This window comes from Amphiura filiformis, chromosome 15 (assembly GCF_039555335.1).
Source record: "Amphiura filiformis chromosome 15, Afil_fr2py, whole genome shotgun sequence".
Lineage (NCBI taxonomy): Eukaryota > Metazoa > Echinodermata > Ophiuroidea > Amphilepidida > Amphiuridae > Amphiura > Amphiura filiformis.
The window spans coordinates 30,082,932-30,105,758 of record NC_092642.1 but is presented as its reverse complement, the minus strand read 5'-3'; the positions used below and the strand labels follow the sequence as shown (position 1 = coordinate 30,105,758).

At 37.2% G+C, this 22,827-nt stretch overlaps 1 protein-coding gene across 1 annotated transcript; it reads left to right on the top strand.

The window, feature by feature from the left end:
* Positions 1-821: 821 nt before the first annotated feature.
* On the top strand, positions 822-22,590 carry LOC140171497 (arylsulfatase B-like). Its single transcript, XM_072194766.1, has 7 exons — positions 822-1,103; positions 14,400-14,586; positions 14,797-15,005; positions 17,718-17,928; positions 19,800-20,049; positions 21,530-21,678; positions 21,850-22,590. Exons 1-7 carry the CDS (start codon positions 825-827, stop codon positions 22,134-22,136), a joined length of 1,572 nt encoding a protein of 523 aa, XP_072050867.1. The 5' UTR covers positions 822-824; the 3' UTR covers positions 22,137-22,590.
* The last annotated feature ends 237 nt before the right edge of the window (positions 22,591-22,827 follow it).

Here is a 22,827-nt window from a genome sequence, read left to right as displayed (position 1 = left end):
ATTCATTTGCTTGAGAAAGTTTCATAATAGAAATGAGATTCCTTGGAAATAGGCGGAAAAGGGTGGGCGAGGTGTGGGTGACGTGGCAGGATAATTTGAAAGGGGGGGGGCAATTCCAGCACAGCGAGAATATGAGCGAATCTAGTCTCCACGTAGTCTGTGTTATACTACTCGGTTGAGTGCATAGCATCATAGAGAGCTGTGTGAGATCTAGCTAGAAAATATGCCTCTGTGATTGTTTTTTCACAAAACCTCAAGTATGCCCTTCATCCAATCAGAATCGAACGAAAGCTCACAATTCCCCCTAAAAACACTTTTTGTCATTAGGTCAACAGATGGCACAATTCAATGCTAACAAGCCGAATGTGGTAAATCTGTTGAAAACGGCCTATCCAAGCACGATTTTTGACCAAAATGTAGGTTTTAAATGTCAAAACTTCAAGTGTTCCTTACAATATTTTTCAAATTTTATGCCATTAAATGAGAGAGCACACTTATATTGCCCATATCCTAGCGTCATTAGAATGAGCAATGGCCAATTCTTTTTAAATTGTAAATCTTGTGCAAAAAGTTACTATTTTCGCCTATTTTGTCATACGGTTGTAAACACAATGAATTATGACTTTGCTAAAGAGCGCTTACCAATTGATATGACATATCAAGCCGGTCAGCATCCGGTGAGGGAGAGGGGTATCAAGACTACTCAGCTCACATTGGGAAAGTTGCCCCTGGCTACTCAACTGATGCAAGGGGGTGTGTAGATGGGGTGTGTGTACAGGCCTGCTGTTGTAATAATTATGTGATTTGCTTATTTTACAGATAAAATGAATCTGCTCATAGCCTTAGCAATTTTGACGTCATTGTTTCATTATGCCGCATCACATGTACAAGGAGATCACTCTGAACCCAAACCGAATATACTGCTCGTGGTGGCCGACTCCCTAGGTTACAATGACATTGGATATAATGCCCAAAAATATGATTCTGCCATGAGAACACCGCATCTGGATAGATTGGCATCAGCGGAGGTCACTTTGGCTAACTATTATGTCCAGCCTTCGTCAACCCCATCTAGGAGCCAACTGATGACTGGACGCTATCAGGTATGAATAATAATAATAATAATAAAGAACATATCCTGCTATATATACGATACCATTAGGAACTATGTGAGTGTATGTGTCCTACGGAAGAGCCATTCAGTCTTGTGTACAGACAGTGACCCTTCCAATAAGAACTCATCTGGTAGCAATCACAGAGCAACATTAATAATTCTTGGGAGTAATGCCCAGTGCGCAGAACATTGCTTTCATTTCGAAATGGACGCGTCCATGTAATACGCTAAGATATAAGTGATGGGTATACATGATGTCATCGAAAATCAAAGAAATTAGATTAATTTTAATCAGTGTAGAGCAAAAGCTCTAGACAAGAAAACCAGACAAGATATTATGAAGACAACGAAAGAACAACAAACATATTGACTGGCAGATACCCAGATACACCTTAAAGATTACGAATCTTCATAATTTGCAAGAAGTGTTACTTCTTGACTATTAATGTACCCAAATGGAGCGAAAGATTATTAAAAGCTTGTACCTGAGCTGTACACCCCGAGCAATGATATCATTTAACACCAACAGTAGTGCAGATTGGTTTGAGGAGTCATCATCCAAAGTTGCTACACCGCGAATATATTTCATATACACACAAATATAGGCCCTACACCAAGCTGAATCTTTTGAAACTCAACTTGAAGAATGTGTTTTAGATAACTGATTACTACAAACATTTTTGCTGCAAGGATCATCCACGCGCTTTCGTTTGAGGGATCTTGTGTGAAACACGTGGATGGCCGATATTTGCTAAGATTAACCAGGCTGAAGCAAAATTGGCAGCACTTGAAACCCGTCTTACACAAAAGGTAAGTGTTATTACATGTATTTAGTTTGGGGTTTGTTGTTGCTGTTGTTGTTGTTGTTGTTAATAAAAAGTTAACAAATAAGGATTTAATTTATTAACTCTCATGATGCAGTCATGTCTACAGTAGAATTCATCTCGACCTTTGCAGGACTTGACCCCATTAAAAGCTATTAAACCAAGATAACACTCATTGAAACAGCTCAACTGATTGAATCGGATCTTCTCTGGTTGTGCACAAGTGTCTATTTTCATGTGCGATATCGCAATAAAGCTGGTATTATAGCTTCAGTTGGGTAACCGATTATAAAGGAAACGAAAGGAAACAATGGTATGTGTACCTTTGTTCACGAAATGAGACAATGGCGTGCTTTTTGTAAACCAGCATTCTTGAAAATGAGCAACATAATGATTGTTGACTTAACACGGTTTGGAAATAATTTCTTCATATTTTTGGTGTTATCTGTCGTTTACATATCCTTCCTAAAACACAAAAGTGCGACCCTCTCCAAACACCTAAATTAGCTAAAAATTTAGGACATGTTACAAAACTATATTGTCTAGAATTTTAGAAGAGTACTTTTAATATTGGCCGGTTATTTTTCACACAGCGACGTTAACTAGGCAATGTACTATTACCTATAACATTAACTAAAACACCAAAGTACGAATATTTCCAAACATCTAAATTAGCTAAAAATTTAGGACATGTTAAAAAACTATATTTTCTAGAACTTTAGAAGAGTACTTTTAATATTGGCCGGTTATTTTTCACACAGCGACGTTAACTAGTCATATCCCCATACTTTTAACGTATGGCTATTTGTAGAGGTCACGCGTCAATGGGAAAGAGCACTGTGTATTGTGTATAGGAAAACGGACAGTAACTGCAGTATGTCTCTCTCTCTGTGTCAGGTGGCGCTGTGTAGAGCGCTGCTGTGGTCTTCACGAGAGTACGCCATCTCACTCGATCTGATGCCAAGTGCGTTGCACCTTGCATTCCTTGGTTAGAAACCAGCTTCACGTCATTAGTCCAAGATGTTGGTGGACGTCCTCTTCCTCGTTTGCCTTCCATAGCCCCTTGCAAAATCTGTTTTTCTACACCTCCATGTTTCCTGACAATATGGCCAAAGTAATTCAGCTTTCTCTCCATTATGCCGCTTCTGATGGTTAGACTTGTACCAATCTTGTCGAGGATCCAGGAATTTGTTCTCCTGTCCTTCCATGTCACTCGTAGAAGCCTCCTGTAACACCACATCTCAAAAGCATATACTATTTTCCTATCATTCTTGGTCATAGCCCAAGACTCGCATCCATAAGTGGCAATGGAAAACATAGTTGCACGAAGTAGGCGTACCTTGAGGTCGATGGATAGGCCTCTGCTTTTCCATATGCTTGACATACCCTGCACAGTTGTCCTTGCAATAGCCAGTCTTCTCTTAATTTCAGTTGTGCTGTCACCACTGTTGTTAATGATTGAACCCAGATATTCAAATTGCTTCACCTCCTCAATCTGCTGTCCATCTATCACAAACGCATCACTTTTCCGCTCTCTGTCTACAACCATTATTTTTGTCTTCTTTGTGTTCAGGAGAAGGTGTTTTCTTCGCTGGCCTCTTTGATGCGCTTCAAAAGATCAATCAGCTCTACTCTACTGCTACAAATAAGAGTGGTATCATCGGCGTACCTCAGGTTAGTAATTCTTGTACCGCCAAACTTCACTCTACCTACAAACCCCTGCAAAGCTGTTCTCATTATGTCTTCAGAGTAGATGTTAAATAGGTTTGGTGATAGCACACAGCCCTGTCGAAAGCCTCTTCCAATCTTGAACCAATCTGTGTCCCCACTTCTTGTTCTGACTGCCGATTCTTGGTCTTCATATAAGCAGCTGATCAGATCCACAAGATGACTTGGGAAACCCATCTTTTCATAGTTTCCCACATCTGAGGGTGGCTAACACAGTCAAAAGCTTTACTGTAATCTATGAAGCACATGTAAAGAGGAAGTCTATGCTCTCTGCATTTCTCAATCACATTCCTGATATTGACAATTTGGTCCATTGTACCCCTTCCTTCACGAAATCCTGCCTGCTCATCAGATATTTCTTGCTCCATTTTGTTCTTCATTCTCTTGATGATGATCTTCAGAAGCCCTTTACTTGCATGACAAATCAGGCTGATGGCCGGGGCTGATGGTCCTGTGATAGGCACACTCTTTCAAATTACCCTTCTTTGGCAGTGGAATAAATACTGCCCTGCACCAGTCTCTTATTATTAACATCATAGAATCTGTTATTAATAATAAGTCAGAGTGAGTCAGTAAGTTTTAAAGCTCAAGGTTAATTTATTTGGCCAATTTAATTGATTCTATTTTTGTGCTCTTTTGTTACACAGTAATAATCATGGCTGAAAAGCAAACCACGAGCCGCAAGGGCGAAGAAGAAAGTACCGATAGTGAGCGTGTACATGAACAAGAATTGCAAAGTATTTCTAGTAGTAGGCCTACTAGTAAAGGTAAAACTGTAAAAATAACCAATGAAACGGGTAAGCACAAAAGAAAAAAGTGGGAAACGAAAACGATCTCGTAAACGATTCAACTTCAGATGAATCGAACACTCATAAACAGGATAGGAAGAATTTAAGCATGTCAAAGAAGTCGTTTGGTCCTCCGACGATGATTTTGTTGACCAACCTAATGTAATCAAACAAAGGTCACCGATTAAATTAAAACCATTGTTGAAGATAGTCAAGAAATCTGGAAAAACTTTAACTAAGCGCGAAAAGAAAAAACAATTAAAAGAAATATGTACAAAAACAAGAAGAATTGGAAAAGTGATTCCAAGAGGAACTGAGATGTCACAAGAAAGGCTTAGACAGGACCATAAACCTGGAACGTACAAGCCACAAAAAGCATCCAAATTTTAATTCGTCAGAAAGCGAATTTAGGCCACATGAACTCTTTTTCAGGAATACAAGAGCAAATCGAACTGCTCTTTGAGAGAGCCATCGAGAGAGCTCTCGGCCAATTAAACGTATCCCAAGATACGTATAATATTGACCAACCCATCTTTAGATAGAATATATCCATATATATATATATCGTATATCCATTTCATTTACACAGATGATCCAATTTGAATAGCTCAACACCTTCTTAATAAATTAGAAAAAAATATTCAGAGTAATGAAAATTTCCATTTCTTAGCGGATATGTGGTTAATCATAGTAGTGTCAGATAAGCAAAAACGAAAGGGCGGACATTATAATAAAAATTCCTTTAAAAGGAATAGGGCGAACCAATGAATTGTCAAGATAAAGGTGTAGTTCCATATTGATAAGTCCAAGTAAAATAAAAAAACATGTTTCGCGTCCAGGTTTTTGAAAAAAAAAAGGAGGAGGGGCCTTTGTATTTTGTATCGCAGAATCGATGTAAATACCCATATTTAGAGCTATTTTAGCGTGCACAATAATGCCTGCAAAAAGGAGGAGGCCTCTTTTTGTTTGTTGTTCTGAGGGGTAGGCCCCTCTAATGATCTCAAAACCTTCCAAATTGTTTCTTGTATATTGGGAAGGCTATAGAAAGCATCTCAACTTCCTAGACATAATTTTTAAAAAGTTCTAACTGAATTTCAAAATATAAAAATATAATTGAAGAAACCTCCAAAAAGGAAGCGGAAGGGGACGTGAAACATGTTTATTTTTTATTTAGCCTAATGCAATATTACTTCGATTTTCACTTGTCATCATTAGCAGAGGAGTGAAATTTTGATTGAAAGAATTAAACTAAGGGACGCACCATTTGATACGGGGGGGGGGGGTAGGAAGTTGAGGTCGGGGAATTTTTTGTCGCTGCCAAAGGCGGCGATTCTTTTTTTCGCCGCCGAAGGCATGAAATTATTTGTTAATATCATGCATTTATACACAGTTAGGTGGGGAAGGTTTTTTTTTTTAGAGTTGGTAAGGAAAGTTTTTTTTTTTTGCTCATGTAGTGGGTGAAGATTTTTTTTGGTTTTTTTTTGAAAAACTTCCTACCCCCACCCTGAGAATCTAATGGTGCGAAAGGAGGAGGGGCCTTTGTATTTTGTATCGCAGAATCGATGTAAATACCCATATTTAGAGCTATTTTAGCGTGCACAATAATGCCTGCAAAAAGGAGGAGGCCTCTTTTTGTTTGTTGTTCTGAGGGTAGGCCCTCTAATGATCTCAAAACCTTCCAAATTGTTTCTTGTATATTGGGAAGGCTATAGAAAGCATCTCAACTTCCTAGACATAATTTTTAAAAAGTTCTAACTGAATTTCAAAATATAAAAATATAATTGAAGAAACCTCCAAAAAGGAAGCGGGAGGGGACGTGAAACATGTTTATTTTTTTATTTAGCCTAATGCAATATTACTTCGATTTTCACTTGTCATCATTAGCAGAGGAGTAAAATTTTGATTGAAAGAATTAAACTAAGGGACGCACCATTTGATACGGGGGGGGGGGGGGTAGGAAGTTGAGGTCGGGGAATTTTTTGTCGCTGCCAAAGGCGGCGATTCTTTTTTTCGCCGCCGAAGGCATGAAATTATTTGTTAATATCATGCATTTATACACAGTTAGGTGGGGAAGGTTTTTTTTTTTTAGAGTTGGTGGGGAAAGTTTTTTTTTTTGCTCATGTAGTGGGTGAAGTTTATAATTAAAAAAAACTTCCTACCCCCACCCTGAGAATCTAATGGTGCGGCCCTAAGAAGGTTTGTGTTGGAAGTTATATAAATGATGAAGAGACCAAAGAGAGCAATCAAATTAGGACAACAAAATAAAAAAATAAAAAACCCTACACCATAGGACTGTACGGTACAGGCTACTTTTTAGTAACCCACCTTTGTAGGACTACACAACAAAACAGCCCTCCACCATAGGACTTTATGGTAAAATATTTAGAGGAGTATGCCAAATAAACAATGAATCACCACTCATGACTCGAGGTCAGAACCATTATGTAAATAAGATAATGGCCACTAAAATGGCTCACAGACATGAGTTCATTATTATGTAAATGAGATGTCATTGTTCAGTGTTTGCATGCGATCTCAAAAAGGGACATGTTGACATAACTTAATTGACTGTGTGGTTATAGTCTCATTAACAGATTTTATACGCTATAGTTGAACAGCAAGCACATACAAGCAAGTATTTTGCCAGTATTAATAAAACTATAATGAGGCTATTAATGTAGCCCAACTGTACGTACAATCTGGCAATACCGCTCAGTCTGAGAGAAATGAAAAATATCTGTTGCAATTTTCTGATTTGCATAAAAGTAATGCTAGTTCATGGAAGTTGTAAAACAATTATTTCTTTTAATACAAACATATTCCTTGGTAAGACAACTTTATAGCACTGTTTGAATATCAACATGAAGTAGTAATGGCAAATTTAAATGGACACTATCGCCTCTGTAGTTTCCTGATTACATAGACAGCACGAATATTTCATTTTTATTCTGAAACGCCGTGAAGAAGTAAGTAGTACAAAACCCAGCGCAATATGGGACGAAAATCGCTTCGCGATTTTCGCCCAAAAAGAGAACAACCGTCTCGATCAAAACAAGAATGATGACATTAGCCGTAACCATTGACATGTTTGAAAAGAAAGAGAACAAAATTGATCGTAAGACATAATACAATAAGATTGTAAACGGTAGGCCCGAGCAACATGGCGCGCCTTGGCCCGAGCAATATGGCGCGCCTTTGAGTTGCACGATAAAGCTAATGTAGAGATGGATGTACAATGTGGTTACAATGAGTGGTCTAAATTTAGGTATTGGAAAAGGAACATCTTAAAAAGTACGGAATTAACGTTTGGGTTATGGGTGACTATCCAAAGAGCAAACAAATCTATGTTGGATCTTCAACCTCAGAGAAACAATTACATGTACTACACGTTGATAATCATTATCATGCTATCAACAGTATAACAGAGTTTCTTTGTAAAAACTATTATCAAGAGACAGGTAAACATCAATGTCTTAACACGTATCAAAGATGTCGTAAGGATAACTGCGATGGTAATTTGAGATGCGCAAACTGTAACAGGTACTTCAACTCGGAACAAAGCCTTACATTTCATCTGCGTATAAATGTTAAAATATCAAACTGTCAGTGTTTGAGAGTGTCTTTCAAACCATTTGATTAAGTAATAGGCATTTCAAATCCACGCATTGTCTTTCAAACCATTTGATTAAGAGTATATAGTAAGAAGAAAAAAGTAAGTGTCTGTGATATTGTACAAAAGGTGTAAAGATTGTGGAGTCACTTAACAAGAAAAAGTATCAAAATGAAGATGATCGTGATGACAATGATTCCCGTTTGACGAAACACCAATGTGATGAGGTTTACATGTTTCACATGTAATGGTATTTACCGGCCGATCACGTGTTAACATACGTAAAATTGCATCAGACACGGAACCAAAACATGTAGAAACTAAAGAAAATGAGAATGTTGTAGATGTAGATGAGTTGGACTTGGATGATTGTTTAGATAGTGATGATGATGATGAGATGAATCATAAGGAGATATCAATGGAAGGTGGTAAAAACGTCAAAATTATAAATATATGTTCTTTGACTTTGAGAGTATGTTCCAAAATGATGAACATGTATCCAACCTTTGTGTGTGTCAGTGGAGATATGAGGTTTGTTTGCGGAATATACATTTGAATTGCAACAGGTTCTTGAAAATGATCCATTAATTTGGCTAAATCACGATATCTTGATTTCCTTCTAATCAATTATCAAGATCACAATTGAAATTACCCATGAATTTGTAAACGTCAATCCTTCAAACAAACCAGGATCTCATTGGTTATAGCTATTTCATTATGCCAACCATCATGGTGTAGGAGAAGTTTTTGATTCCTATGGTCATCCACCACAAAAATATGGCAAAGTTTTATAGATGTTTTGAAAAGGAATTGTAAGAGATGGGATATTAACAGAGTTGCATTGCAGGGAACATTGTCAAGATCCTGTGGACAATACCGTTTGTTTTATTTGTTGCATAAATGTAGATATAAATCATTAAAGTATATCACGGATATGTTTTCATTTGACATACATGTATTTGATAAAGATTTAAATGATCACCTTGTACAAAATTCATCAGGGGTAGATATAGTATTCCTACATATGTGTATGATAAAGATATGTTGTTATACCAATAGCTAAAGCATTGGTAGAAATGTAATATTTGTTATATACATTTGTACAGATGTATTTTAACACAAATAGACGTGTAAATAAAGTAAAGACAGTAGACTAGTAAAATACACTGAAAATGTTGTTTTATTAATAAACAATACCATTGTAAGATATATACATATTTTGTCTTAATGTTTGTCTTATTCTCTGTTGTGATTATACTAAAGAAAATATAATAGTCCAGTTCACGCTATTGTTCCCATACACTCAGATACTCAGTTGCTAAGGTTTATTAAACCCTAACCCTATAACCCTAACCTCAGCTATTGTCCCCATGCACTCAGACGATGTATTTTTCTAACCTATTTCTTCGCCAATCTTAAAGTCCCTAGTTCACAAATTGTGTTGTTCCCAAAACAAAATATTGTCCCATGGGTGGGGGAAAGGTCATTAAACTTTACATGGGGTCAAATTTCAAACTTAATCAATTTGTGTCAAAAACATTACTAATGTATTCCTCTGGTCATAAGGATTCAGAAAATGTATAATTTACCTATCTAGGATGTCATCGTCAAAAAAGATATATTTATAATTTTGACGTTTCTTACCACCTTCCATTGATATCTCATCATCATCACTATCTCAACAATCATCCAAGTCCAACTCATCGACATCTTCAACATTCTCATCTCCTTTATTTTCTACATGTTTTGGTTTCTTTTTTCCCACGTGATCGGGCGGGTAAATACCATTACATGTTAAACCTCATCACATTGGTGTTTCGTCAAACGGGAATCAATATCATTACGATCATCTTCATTTTGATAAGTGACTCCACAGTCTTTACACCTTTTGTGCAAATCACAGACATTTATTTTTTTCTTCTCACTCTTGATCAAATGGTTTGAAAGACACTTAGTGGATTTGAAATGCCCATTACACATTATTGCCGTACTTTAAATGTTGTTCTTGATATTTAACATTACGCAGATGAAATGCAAGGCTTTGTTCCGAGTTGAAGTAAGTACCTGTTACAGTTTGCGCATCGCAAATCGCCATCGCAATTATCCTTACGACATCTTTGACACGTGTTAAGACATTGATGTTTACCCGTCTCTTAATATCCTTTGTCACAATGTGGACAATAATAGTTTTTACAGAGAAACCATGTTATACTGTTGATAGCATGATTATGATTATCAACGTGTAACACATGTACTTGTTTCTCTGAACTTGGAGAGCCAGCATAGATTTGTTAGTTCTTTGGATAGTCACCCATTACCCAAACATTAATTACCGTCTCTTTTGGGATGTCCCCTTTCAAATAACTCTTGAAATATTGACCACTCCTTGTATCACCCTGTACATTCATCTCCACACTAGCTTTATCGTGTAATTCAAAAGCGCGCGAATACTGCTCGAGCCTACCATTTATCTTTACGTATTTTTCACGGTCAATTTTGCTTTCTCTCTTTTCAAACATTGCAATGGTTACGGCTAATGCCCTAGCAAACACATCTACATCTACATCCAGGGGCGGCGCCACAGGGGGGGCAAGGGGGGCAATTGCCCCCCCTATGATTTTCAAAAAAGGGGCAAAAGGAAGGAAAAAGAGAAAGAGAAGAAGGAGAGAGAAAAGGGAGGGGAGAGAAAGAGAGGAGGGAGAAGAAGAAAAGGAGCCATTTCCCTCCCTGGCCATGGTTAGAAGCTGTTAGAAGGCGGAAACTCCCCCTTCGGACATCATTGCCCCTTGTGGAATGCTGACCTACGCGGTTTTAAAGTTGTTGGTTTTTATATTTTGGGCCCATTTTCGACAAATGTTCCCCCATAAAAGTCACATGGCCTCTCTTGCCTTTCCCAACTACTTTGGAAAAATCCTGGCTACCTCACTTTCCTGTCTGTGTCATGCAGTAATTAATCATTATAAATAAGTTTACTTTCAGTCCGATATCACACAACTTTTACGGGGTTTCATCACATTGTATATCCAAAACCTATATACTAGAACGCCTCTCTCAGAAATAGTGTAAAAAAATGCACCAATATAAATAAGCCATTGGCTTGCCGATTTATTGGGGGGGGGGGACTGATTTTGAAAAGGTGGACCTGTTTTGGACCTTTTCCTAAAATTTTGACCAAGAAAGCATAAAGCTCGCTACACTCGCGAATGGGCAAATGTTGTCTTTTTCTGATTGAAAAGCATTAAAAAAATGGGGTTTTTTTCTCGCTTGCTACGCTTGCAAAGTGGACCTTTTCGGCTTTTAGTGATCATGATCATAGGGGGCGACTACCTCCCGCCTAGAGGCGTAGATCCGACCAGGGGTGTGGGGTATAAATCCCCCCCAATATTTTGATAGGGTAGATGGTCCATACAATCATTCCCAAATGTTGACGCCTGTCATGTGGGTTTCTGACAAAAGTAACCTCATATTTGGCCATTTTAGCCTAAAAAAGTGCCAATTTTTTCGCGCTTCGCGCGACTTTATTTAACATTTCCACCACATTTCACTTCGTGCACATGAACTTTAATTTTGTTGCCAAAAGGTACTGGATTTACTAATTGAGTAGGTCCATGCCTAAAACCAGCGGGCTGAAAGTCGGACCCGTGAATGAAATCCATAAAAATATGCGGTTGGAAAATAAATAAATAGCCCTAAAAAGGGTGAAAATGGTGCATCAAATGGCTTCATTTGTGCTTTCATTTTGAAAAATTTCCAAATTCTGAGGGGGGCACATCCCCCCTCAGACACCCCCCTGCGTCGCGCAAGCGCGACGGGTGGCGCTATCGCACCGCATCACAAATTTCCTAAATTGTTCTGCCCCCCCTATCAAAATACCCTGGCGCCGCCCCTGTCTACATCTACTAGGATACTCAGTAAAGTTGCCAAGGCAATATCTGACTGAGAAAACAATACTGACGCCGGTCATCATGTCATCATTCTTGTTCTTTATAAACTTTATAACGACTATTGCCTTCTTCTTTTTAAGATATCCTTTAATCGAGAGTGTTGTTCTCTTTTTATAACGTCCGCCTTTTTGGTTTTTTTAATGTGACACTACAATTATCAGCCGCAAAAATCTGCTAAGAAATGGAAATTCTCATTGCTTCGAATAATTGTTTCTAATTTGGTAACAAGATGTTGAGTTACATCGAATTTGTTCATTTGTGTGAATGAAATGGATATAGTTCTATCTAAAGATATGTTGGTCATAATTGTACGCATAGCATTATCTTTGGAGATGTTTAATTGGCCGAGAACTCACTCGATCAATGTCGATGGCTCTCTCAAAAAGCAGTTCGATTTGCTCTTGGATTCCTGAAGAAGAAGTCATATACCCTAAATTTGAAAATGATCTAAATTCGGTTTCTGACGAATTACAATTTGGATGCTCTTTGTGGGTTGTGCGTTGCAGGTTTACAGACCTGTCTAAGTCTTTCTTGTGACGTCTCAGTTCCTCTTGGAATAACCTTTCCAATTCTTCTTGTTTTTTTTGTTCAAGTTGTCTTGCTAAATGTTTCTCCCTTTTAGTTTTGTACATTTTTCTAGATTTCGCAATTTCGACGCGCTTACGCCTCCTAATAGATAATCGTTTTTCCAGTTAGGGATAATGATGTTTGTTTCTTCAATAATGGTTTTAATCGGTAACCTATTTTGTTATTATTACATTGTTTTACCAAACAACTTCTTTGACCTGCTCAGGTTTTAACTTCTTTTTATTCCTATCCTGTTTATGACTGTTTGATTCATCTGAAGGTGAATCGTTTACGCGATAATTTGTTTTGAATTTTCGTTTCCCACTTTTTTTGCTTTTGAGCTTACCCGTTTCATTGGTTGTTTTTACATTTTACCTTTATCTTGCAATGCTTGTTCATGTACACGCTCACTATCGCTACGTTCCTCTTCGCCCTTACGGCTTGTGGTTTGCTTTTCGGCCATGACTATTACTGTGTAACAAAAGAGCACAAAAAATAGAATCAATTAAATTTGCCAAATAAATGTCCCTAACTCTTACTTATTTAAGAAATAAAGGGTAATGCATGATCCTTTACACGAAAATAATGTGTCCGAGGCAGTAAGAACGTAAATAATGGGTGAGGCGCAGCCGAACCCATTATTTAAACGATTTTACTGCCGAGGACACATTATTTGCGTGTAAAGGATAATGCTGCACCCTTTATTTCTATTCTATTACCACAAAATAGTGCGATTTAAAGAGAAAATATCACATTTTTTGCCCAAATATTTCAAGTTGTTTACCTCAAGGTGTAGCGCCTACACGTAGCCAAAGCGTATGCACATTCCAATAACACAACCGAACAGTCCATTCTCCCCTATAAGCATGTATACACATACAATAACACACCCCTGGCATTCCATTCTCCCCTACATAAGCAGGTGTGCTGTGCGCTTTGCTGTGCGCTGTGATGATATAAGAACATAAAGTTCGTTGCCCTTGACACTTTATCGCTAATTAATGGTCTGTCACGTGACGCGTTCCAACAAATCACAGTGCGCGATTTTGAATAATGGGTCGTGGGGGTAATAGAATATTAATTATAGATTCAATGTTATAATCAGTTAAATCTTCATTTGTTAACTTTTTATCAACAACGAAACAATACATGTAATAACACTTACCTTTTGTGTAAGACGGGTTTCAGATACTGCCAATTTTGCCCGGTTATTTGATTCCTTGCAAATATTTGGCATCCAAGGGTTTTCCACATGCTCCCTCGAATAAAAGCACGTGGATGATCCTTGCACCAAAAATGTTATCTGAAACACAGCCTTCAAGTTTAGTTTCAAAAAATTCAGCTTGGTGTATATTATATATGAGATGTATACGCACAATACGTTTGTATATCAACTTCGGATCTGCACTACTGTTGGTGTTGATGGTATTGCTTTGGGTGTACAGTTCTCTATCTCAGGTAAAACTCAGGTACAAGCTTTTAATAAGTCTTTCGCTCCATATGGATACGGTAGGTGTTCGCTAAAGTAATGAGTATTTCTATATCTTTAAAATCTAAAAAACTCCTTGTTCCATTTTCCCCTTTATTTTAATTCCACCATCTTTGACACGATCCCAGGTGTCTTGCGGATATCTCTAATGTATTTTTAAAATAGTTAACTTTCTTAAAACAAAAGAATTATATCAACAAACACCAAACAGGTGATTATGCTGATGATGCTGCTGTTGCTGCTGCGGCTACTGATGCTGCTGCTACTGATGCTGTTGCTGATGATGATTACATGTTTACAATTATGCATATTGTTATTCCAAATTTTCTCTTAAGATTCACACAGGTCTACAGCACCATGCTATCGAGCCTGCGCGGCCTATATGCATCCCAGATGATGAAACCACTCTAGCACAAAAGATGCAAACTGCAGGTTACGCGACCCACATGATAGGCAAATGGCATTTAGGGTTCTATAAAGAGGAATGCCTACCTACACACAAGGGTTTTGACTCATTCCTGGGTACGTTCCTTTTCAAAATGTTTGTTACCTTTTGTAGTTTGTGTAAACGGTCGGTCCGTGCGGAGACACACTTAGGTCCTGATGGGACCAGGCTTAAACAAAACGCTCAAGCTAAGCTAAAAAACCCAAATTAAGAAAAAAGAGAAAATCCCAGCAGAACAATCAAGTGAACAATTTTACAATTAAAACGAACATTTATTTTTGTCACAGGTTTTTATCTAGGTACTGAAGATTACTACCATCATAACAGAACTTGGACAGAGACAAGCGGTAAAGGTTTTACTGCGGCTGGCTATGACTTCCATAAAGACACTCCAAAAAGCTCCAGCCCAGCTGGGGAATATGACGGACAATATTCTACCTATGTTTTTACCAAGGAAACACAAAATATTCTCAAACAACATAAATCGACGGACAAGGTGAGTACATTACGTTTGGGTTTTGAAAAGAACCTTCTGTTAAATCATGCATGACTCAATTACAAATCTCTACATCCCTTTCTTCTTGTCTATTGATATTTTGAATAGTGTTTATCTTTCCCTAATAGATAGCACCCTGATCGATTCTTCCTGCATATCAATATGCTTCATTTACATTACATTACAGAGATCAGACACTAATCCCTACCATAACAAACCATGTAAAGGTGATATAACAGGTCTTTATTACAGGATTAGATTAGTAAACTATGATCTATTTGCAAGTAGTATAATATATTGATTGAGCAGGAAAGATGTGATACTATTTTTTTGTATAGTAGTCAAGTTGCCGGCGTGCGACATTTTTTTTCCTCGTCAACATTTGCATCACATAATACATTTACATGATATAGGCCTATGATGCTGGATTGAGCTGTGTTCAGTTTTATACGGCGGATTTATTGCCATAATTATTACCTCTTACTTAACAAAAGAAAAACACATTTATTCCAATTAAAATTCTACCAGGGTTCGAACCCACAACCTTTTAATTAACAGTAGAGATCGAATACCACTACGCTGTGAGTGCTTCTGCCAGAAATGCGTTTGTTCATCATACTTATTGATTACGGAATAAATCGCAAACACACGATATATATATATTACTTTACTAATAATACAGTACTAATAAATACGTAATCTCCAATCTATGCGGTTCCTATGCAAATGTTGACTAGTAAATTAATATAGGCTGCCGGCGGCGTCAGGTATACATAGAATGGTTTTTTTTAATGATGATGGCATGTATGATGCAAACTCATAGGTTTTGTGCGTTTGGCAATTTGGGAGGGGTGGGGATGGGGGTTCAAAATGACCCCATAGGATTATAAAATCAAAATTTCAATTGCTCAAATACCTCTTTCAAATATATCAAATTATTTACATAAATAAACAAAAATAAATAAATAAATAAATAAATAAATAAATAAATAAATAAATAAATAAATAAATAAATAAATAAATAAATAAATAAATAAATAAATAAACGAAAAAATTGAACAAATTGTAGCGTAGTATTAAAATCATAAATATAACCATTGCTGGCAGGAGGACTCGAACCAACGATATTGACATTAGCAGTCTGATGCTCTACCATTGAGCTATGACAGGATCTAGTGATAAGGGTCGAATTTTTAGCTTATACAGTGTTTGTCAGTGTTTGTCCGCCTCGTGAAAGAAAGTTATTTGATAATTTTCTAACCTATATTTTCTTTAGAGCAGGGACAAATATTTCCCCTTTTATCTAATTTGACCGCTATATAAGAATCTACTTCTCTTATTACTGATTTAATTCCACGATTTGTTCCATTAAGCAATATCAAAGATTAATGTCACACATCTCACAACAGATATTTAGTTGGCTTAGTGGTCTTCCACAGTGCTGTTTAACCTGGAGGTACCGATATCGATTCCCACCTCTGCCTACAATTTTTTTTAAAGACTGGGAAATAATAACCTGACATTCGCCGCTGACATTCGTACTTCAGAAGCGGAGTTATAACTTTTAAACTTTGCTCCTTCCGTAAAAGGGTTCATTATTTTGGCACTACATTATTTCTTTTTTTTTTTCACATTGCTGGTATTAAATATCAAATGGTCATAATTGGCGGTCACTTCAAATCATCCCCAACTGAACTAGGTTCAGGAATTTCCTGTCATTGTTAATTGTTGGTTAACCCACCACTTGAGAATAAAGGACTATGATAGGTGCAACAGGATTACCTACGGGATTATCTCAAGGATATAGTTCTGTTCTCCATCCTTTTCTTACATCTTCTCTGATATGTGCTATTATAGTGTCAATGGTTATTGTTAAAAGGCAATAAGGTGTGTAATTGCAATATTTCCTCTGAATAGGAAAGACTCTCTACATCGAGTTATGTATGCTGGTGGTTCGCAATACTGTTATTTAAGAGAAGGTATCTTCCAAATCCAAATCCAAATGAATTTATATATACTGATTTTTGTATAAAATGAGAAACTTGATCAAATATCTAGCTTGTTTTATGGTTGATTATGGGGATACTCATGAGTAACTAATGTGCACTTTCAATCTAAAACGAGGATAACTATTTTTGGTAGTAGGAAGAGGCTCACATATTGTATCATAATTTACCATCGTTTTCGCTGACAAAGGGGCAAAACTAATTCACCCACATTCTGTCCAAGAATGGTTCCATTACGACACTCCTATTCACAACTGTTAAAATTTCCAGCGATCATTTGAGACAATTTTGATAGAGATTGGATACTGGTTTGATACTGTCAAATGTGTCTCAAATATTATTTGATACAGTTTTGATATTAATGTGTCAAACCCATATTTGATATCCATTTGATAGTTGATACACGTACACATGTACATATAAAAAGTTTTACAAGGGAAAAGACACGTTCTGGAATGCTGATCTGGACATGTTCATTGGATATATTGATTCCCTATATCCATTGATTAACCAATAAGCCGATTTATGGGATAACAAATTAATTCCTTTGGAAACTAAACCTGTTAACACGGTCAAGAGGTATTTGTTAAAAACTTTAAGGCGCCTGCAACGTAGTGCGAATATTTGATACTCTTTGTCATTGAATAAACATTTAGGTCAATTGCACTCGTTCTTACTATTGAATGATACTCTTAATTGTTTACAGCCCATGTTTTTGTACCTGGCATTCCAAGCAGCTCACCAACCATTAGCTGTAGATCGAGAGTATGAGCGGCAGTTTAAGAAACTGAAAGGTCACAAGAGACGACGAACCATGGCGGGTGTTATTAAGTGCATGGATGAAGCCATTGGTAACATTACGTCTACGCTACGAGAAACTAATCTCATCAATAACACTGTTATTATATTCACTACTGGTAAGGGTTACCTTAATAAAGTAAAGGTTCGCATGTTAATTTGGTTTCCGGCTATCATAGGCCTACTCGCTCTAAAATATCGGAGAATTTTTTCCGAACTCTTTTGTCTCCTGCCTCTAAAACCGATAGACTGGACTCTCTTCCAATTGTTACGACTTGTCTACCGTATTTTTATGATAAATATGCTTATATCGGGAAATGGCGAAATGGTATGAATGACTGATAAATGTTAAATAGTTCCAAGCATCCAACTTATTAAAAGTAATTTGGTGTCAAAAGTGTTACTAGAAAGCTGGCATCAATCATAAGTTCAAAAATTGAAGAAAAAAAAAACGAACAAGAAAAATATGAATGGCAATGGAGCTCTATTGGATATATGGAGAGGAGTCTGGGATGGTTCGTACGTAGAAGGTTGGATTTTCTTCTTCCAAATTGCATGTAAAAATCGTATGTATTTGCGCATGGAAGAAGCCCATAAATACGTATTTCGCTCAATCAAATTGAAAGAGCAAGGTCATCCATGACCTGAAAAAACTACTTTGTCTCTTTGTGTCACTAAGTGAGTAAATCTGCGTTATGCCCAATACGCTGTTTTAGTGCAAGTTGCGTTTATAATCGTAATTATTCTTTCCATAAGATTCCATACTGCAGTTACTGTCCGTTTTCCTATACACAATACACAGTGCTCTCACCATTGACGCGTGACCTCTACAAATGATGTATGTTGGAAGAATGGACACTTGCCTAGTTAACATCACTGTGTGAAAAATAACCAGCCAATATTTAATTTATTCTCCAAACTTCTAGCAAATATGTTTCTCTAACATGACCTAAAATTACAGCTACAATCCCCGAAATATGTCTTGAAACATTAAAGCGCCTTTAGGGGAAAATAAGTCCCCCCACTCCCCCGTGCAATGTTGAAACGTGCAAATGTGTTCAGCGTGTCTCCAAAGTGTCGCAACATTAAATGATGGGGGGGGGGGAAAGGAAAAGTGTTAATTGATGGCCCAGCTTTCTTCTAATTCCAAATATTGAACATTTTTATCCACATTAAAAATACACTTTTGATTTCATTCAAGATGCTTAAAGCGTTTCAAGGACATTTTTCGGGGATTGTAGGTTAGATGTTCAGAAATGGTCGCACTTTTGTAAAATAGGAGTGAGGGCAAAGCATAGCTAGCTAATAGCTAGCCAACTCCCCGTGTTAATTGAATGGATATTTGACCGAAAATATTGAGCTATATTGGTAACGGACCGCTCCGTTCTGAAGGATGCCACAAAAAAACGGTACAATCTACATTTAAACTATTCTAAATAGGTTCTAGAAAATATAGTTTTGTAACATGTCCTAAATTTTTAGCTAATTTAGATGTTTGGAGAGGGTCGCACTTTTGTGTTTTAGGAAGGATATGTAAACGACAGATAACACCAAAAATATGAAGAAATTATTTCCAAACCGTGTTAAGTCAACAATCATTATGTTGCTCATTTTGAAGAATGCTGGTTAACAAAAAGCAGGTCATTGTCTCATTTCGTGAACAAAGGTACACATACCATTGTTTCCTTTCGTTTCCTTTATAATCGGTTACCCAACTGAAGCTATAATACCAGCTTTATTGCGATGTCGCACATGTAAAACTGACACTTGTGCACAACCAGAGAAGATCTGATTTAATCAGTTGAGCTGCTTCAATGAGTGTTATCTTGGTTTAATAGCTTTTAATGGAGTCCTGCAAAGGTCGAGATGAATTCTACTGTAGACATGACTGCATCATGCGACGTTCCGATGATCAGCCATAAATAGGTTTCACAAACTTATGCCTACTTTTTGTGCAATAAACGGTTTTTATTCTGACTCCTTTTATCAGATGGTGGTGCCAATACAGTCGTAGGTAATAACTGGCCGTTACGTGGAACAAGGCAAACACTATGGGAAGGTGCCGTACATGGAGTTGGCTTTGTCAACAGCCGTCTATTACCAACGGAAGTACAAGGAACCACCAGTAATGCATTCATTCATGTTAGTGATTGGTTCCCTACGATTGTGAAGAGTTTAGCAGGAGGAGATCTAAGTGGCGGTAAACCACTCGACGGATACGACGTATGGGACGCTATAACGTAAGTGGTATCAACATGTAGGGATGTGCTGACTCGGGTATTCTGGAAAATTCTCGGGCCTGCGAACTTTCAAATCAAACTCAAGGGAAACCCCGGGAAATATTGCGCACGAGTATCCCGTCGACCCCCACGCACTGAACCGATTATAGTGTCTCATATAACACGGTTATGAACCAATAAGATTGCAGGAATTTTCTCAAGTGTTTAAGAATAGTTGAATTTATCCCAGGGGAATTTATAGTGCAGCGTGTTGCCAAAAAATAACTACCTCAATGAGGAAACAAGGGTTAACATGGTTAAAGAGAAATACTAAGGTATAAAACAAACACATGATAACAGGCATGCGTGCAATGCGCGTCGTACATACTGGGTGTATCAAAATAAAGTAGACAGTTTGAAAAAATGCCTCTAGATTAAAAAGTATAGAGTATTTGGTCAAAAGGCTGTATTGATAGCTGTATTGTCCTCGCCCAACTGTAAAATCACTGGCGTGTGATCATTAATAAGGACCCAGTGGTTATGTTTTAGCCGAGTAAAAATGCAGTTGCGTAAAGTCGAATAAAATCAAAGCCTGAGGACGTCTTGTGCAATTATGTGTCTCTGGAGTTCATAAAAGTCTGAAAAGAGAACTTGTGAAAACTTTTGATTTCAGATAGCCCCTCAAGAAGAAATCCAGAGGTGTAAGATCAGGAGACCTTAGAGGTTATTCCACTTGGTGCTTCAAGCAATCACACGATTGCCAAACAATTCTACAAGACGTTCTGTCAATAATTATTAGGCCTATATATAAAGGAACTGGTGAAGCTGTGATTTTCATGTTATTTTAAATTGACTTTGCGCAACTGCATTTTTACACGGCTCGTAAAAATACCTACTGAGTCCTTATTAATGGTCACACGCCAGTATTTTACAGTTTTGGGAGGAATTTGATTCAGCTATCAACTAAAGCATTTTGACCAAATACCTCATACTTTTGACCAAATACCTCATACTTTTGGATCTAGTAGCAATTTTCCTAATGCATACATTATTTTGATACACCCTGTTAATGCATACTTTATTTTGATACACCCTGTTAAAAATGTAATGCATACTTTATTTTGATACACCCCTGTAGTACTTTTAACTGTCTGGCATGTTTCTAGTTCGCTAACACGTTATTAATGTATATTTGTAACAGATGGTTGGAAAACAACATCATGAAGGTCACATTGGCTCTGTAAAACAGCATTATTGTTGCAATTAAATGACTTATTTCCCAGAGTAATTCTACAACCATACTTGAAAGTTTGTAAATTACACAGGCACGATTTTGTGGTTGCTCCTATCCTGAATCCTCAAATTTTCAAAGAAATTATGTTTTCTAAACATGCTCAGATCATGTGCTTTCATTTTGTGCTTAAAATTTTAAAAAGGGGCACCGACCTTTTAAACATATTTGTACACTCTAAACATTTTTCATTTTTATTCTGAATTTTAGCAAAGGTACCGCATCTCCACGGACAGAGCTTTTGCATAACATAGATCCTTTACACAGCACACCATCACAAGAAATAAGCTCAGAATTTAACACATCCATTCAAGCAGCATTACGAAAAGGAGATTGGAAAATCATTACAGGCAATCCGGGTAAGATAGAGTTAAAGTGTATTCTGGGACATGTACATTAGATTTACGCTATTAATTTTAAAATAACGTGTTTAAATTATACTCCTCTTTCTAAGCTCTTTTACAGACTTTGAAAGGATGTAAGTGGTAAATAGCTTATTTTGTTTAATTCTATTTCTCATTTTTTCACAGCTAAAGAAAATATCGAGCCGAATGACAGCGCATGGATTCCGCCCGTAGAATCTAATCTTCAACCTATCATGCCAAAAGATCCCAAAGGGAAAGACACGTGGTTATTCAACATCACAGCAGACCCGAACGAAAAGACTGACCTCTCTGACAAGAATCCAGATGTCGTGAAAGAGATGCTGGGATATCTTCAGGATTACTATCAGACGATGGTTGATCCGATTTGGCCAGATCCGGATCCAAATTGTGATCCGGAGAAACGTAAAGGTGTCTGGGGTCCCTGGAAGTAGTCATATGTATACCAGAGCTCAAATTAGCACTTTCCCGATGACAGTTGAGATTTGTAGACGGGCCACGCAAATAGTATTAAAACGACTGCAACTTACCCGGTGCATAGGATCGTAATACACCCTTAGGTTATTAACATAATTACAAACACTAACAAAGACATGATGCAGTCATGTCTACAGTAGAATTCATCTCGACCTTTGCAGGACTTAACCCCATTAAAAGCTATTAAACCAAGATAACACTCATTGAAACAGCTCAACTGATTAAATCGGATCTTCTCTGGTTGTGCACAAGTGACTGTTTTCATGTGCGATATCGCAATAAAGCTGGTATTCATAGCTTCAGTTGGGTAACCGATTATAAAGGAAACGAAAGGAAACAATGTTATGTGTGGCTTTGTTCACGAAATCAGACAATGTCGTGCTTTTTGTAAACCAGCATTCTTGAAAATGAGCAGCAACATAATGATTTTTGACTTAACACGGTTTAGAAATAATTTCTTCATATTTTTGGTGTTATCTGTCGTTTACATGTCCTTCCTAAAACACAAAAGTACGACCCTCTCCAAACACCTAAATTAGCTAAAAATTTAGGACATGTTACAAAACTTTATTTTCTAGAACCTATTTAGAATAATTTAAATGTAGCTTTTACCGGTTTTTTTTGTGGCATCCTTCAGAAGTGAGCGGT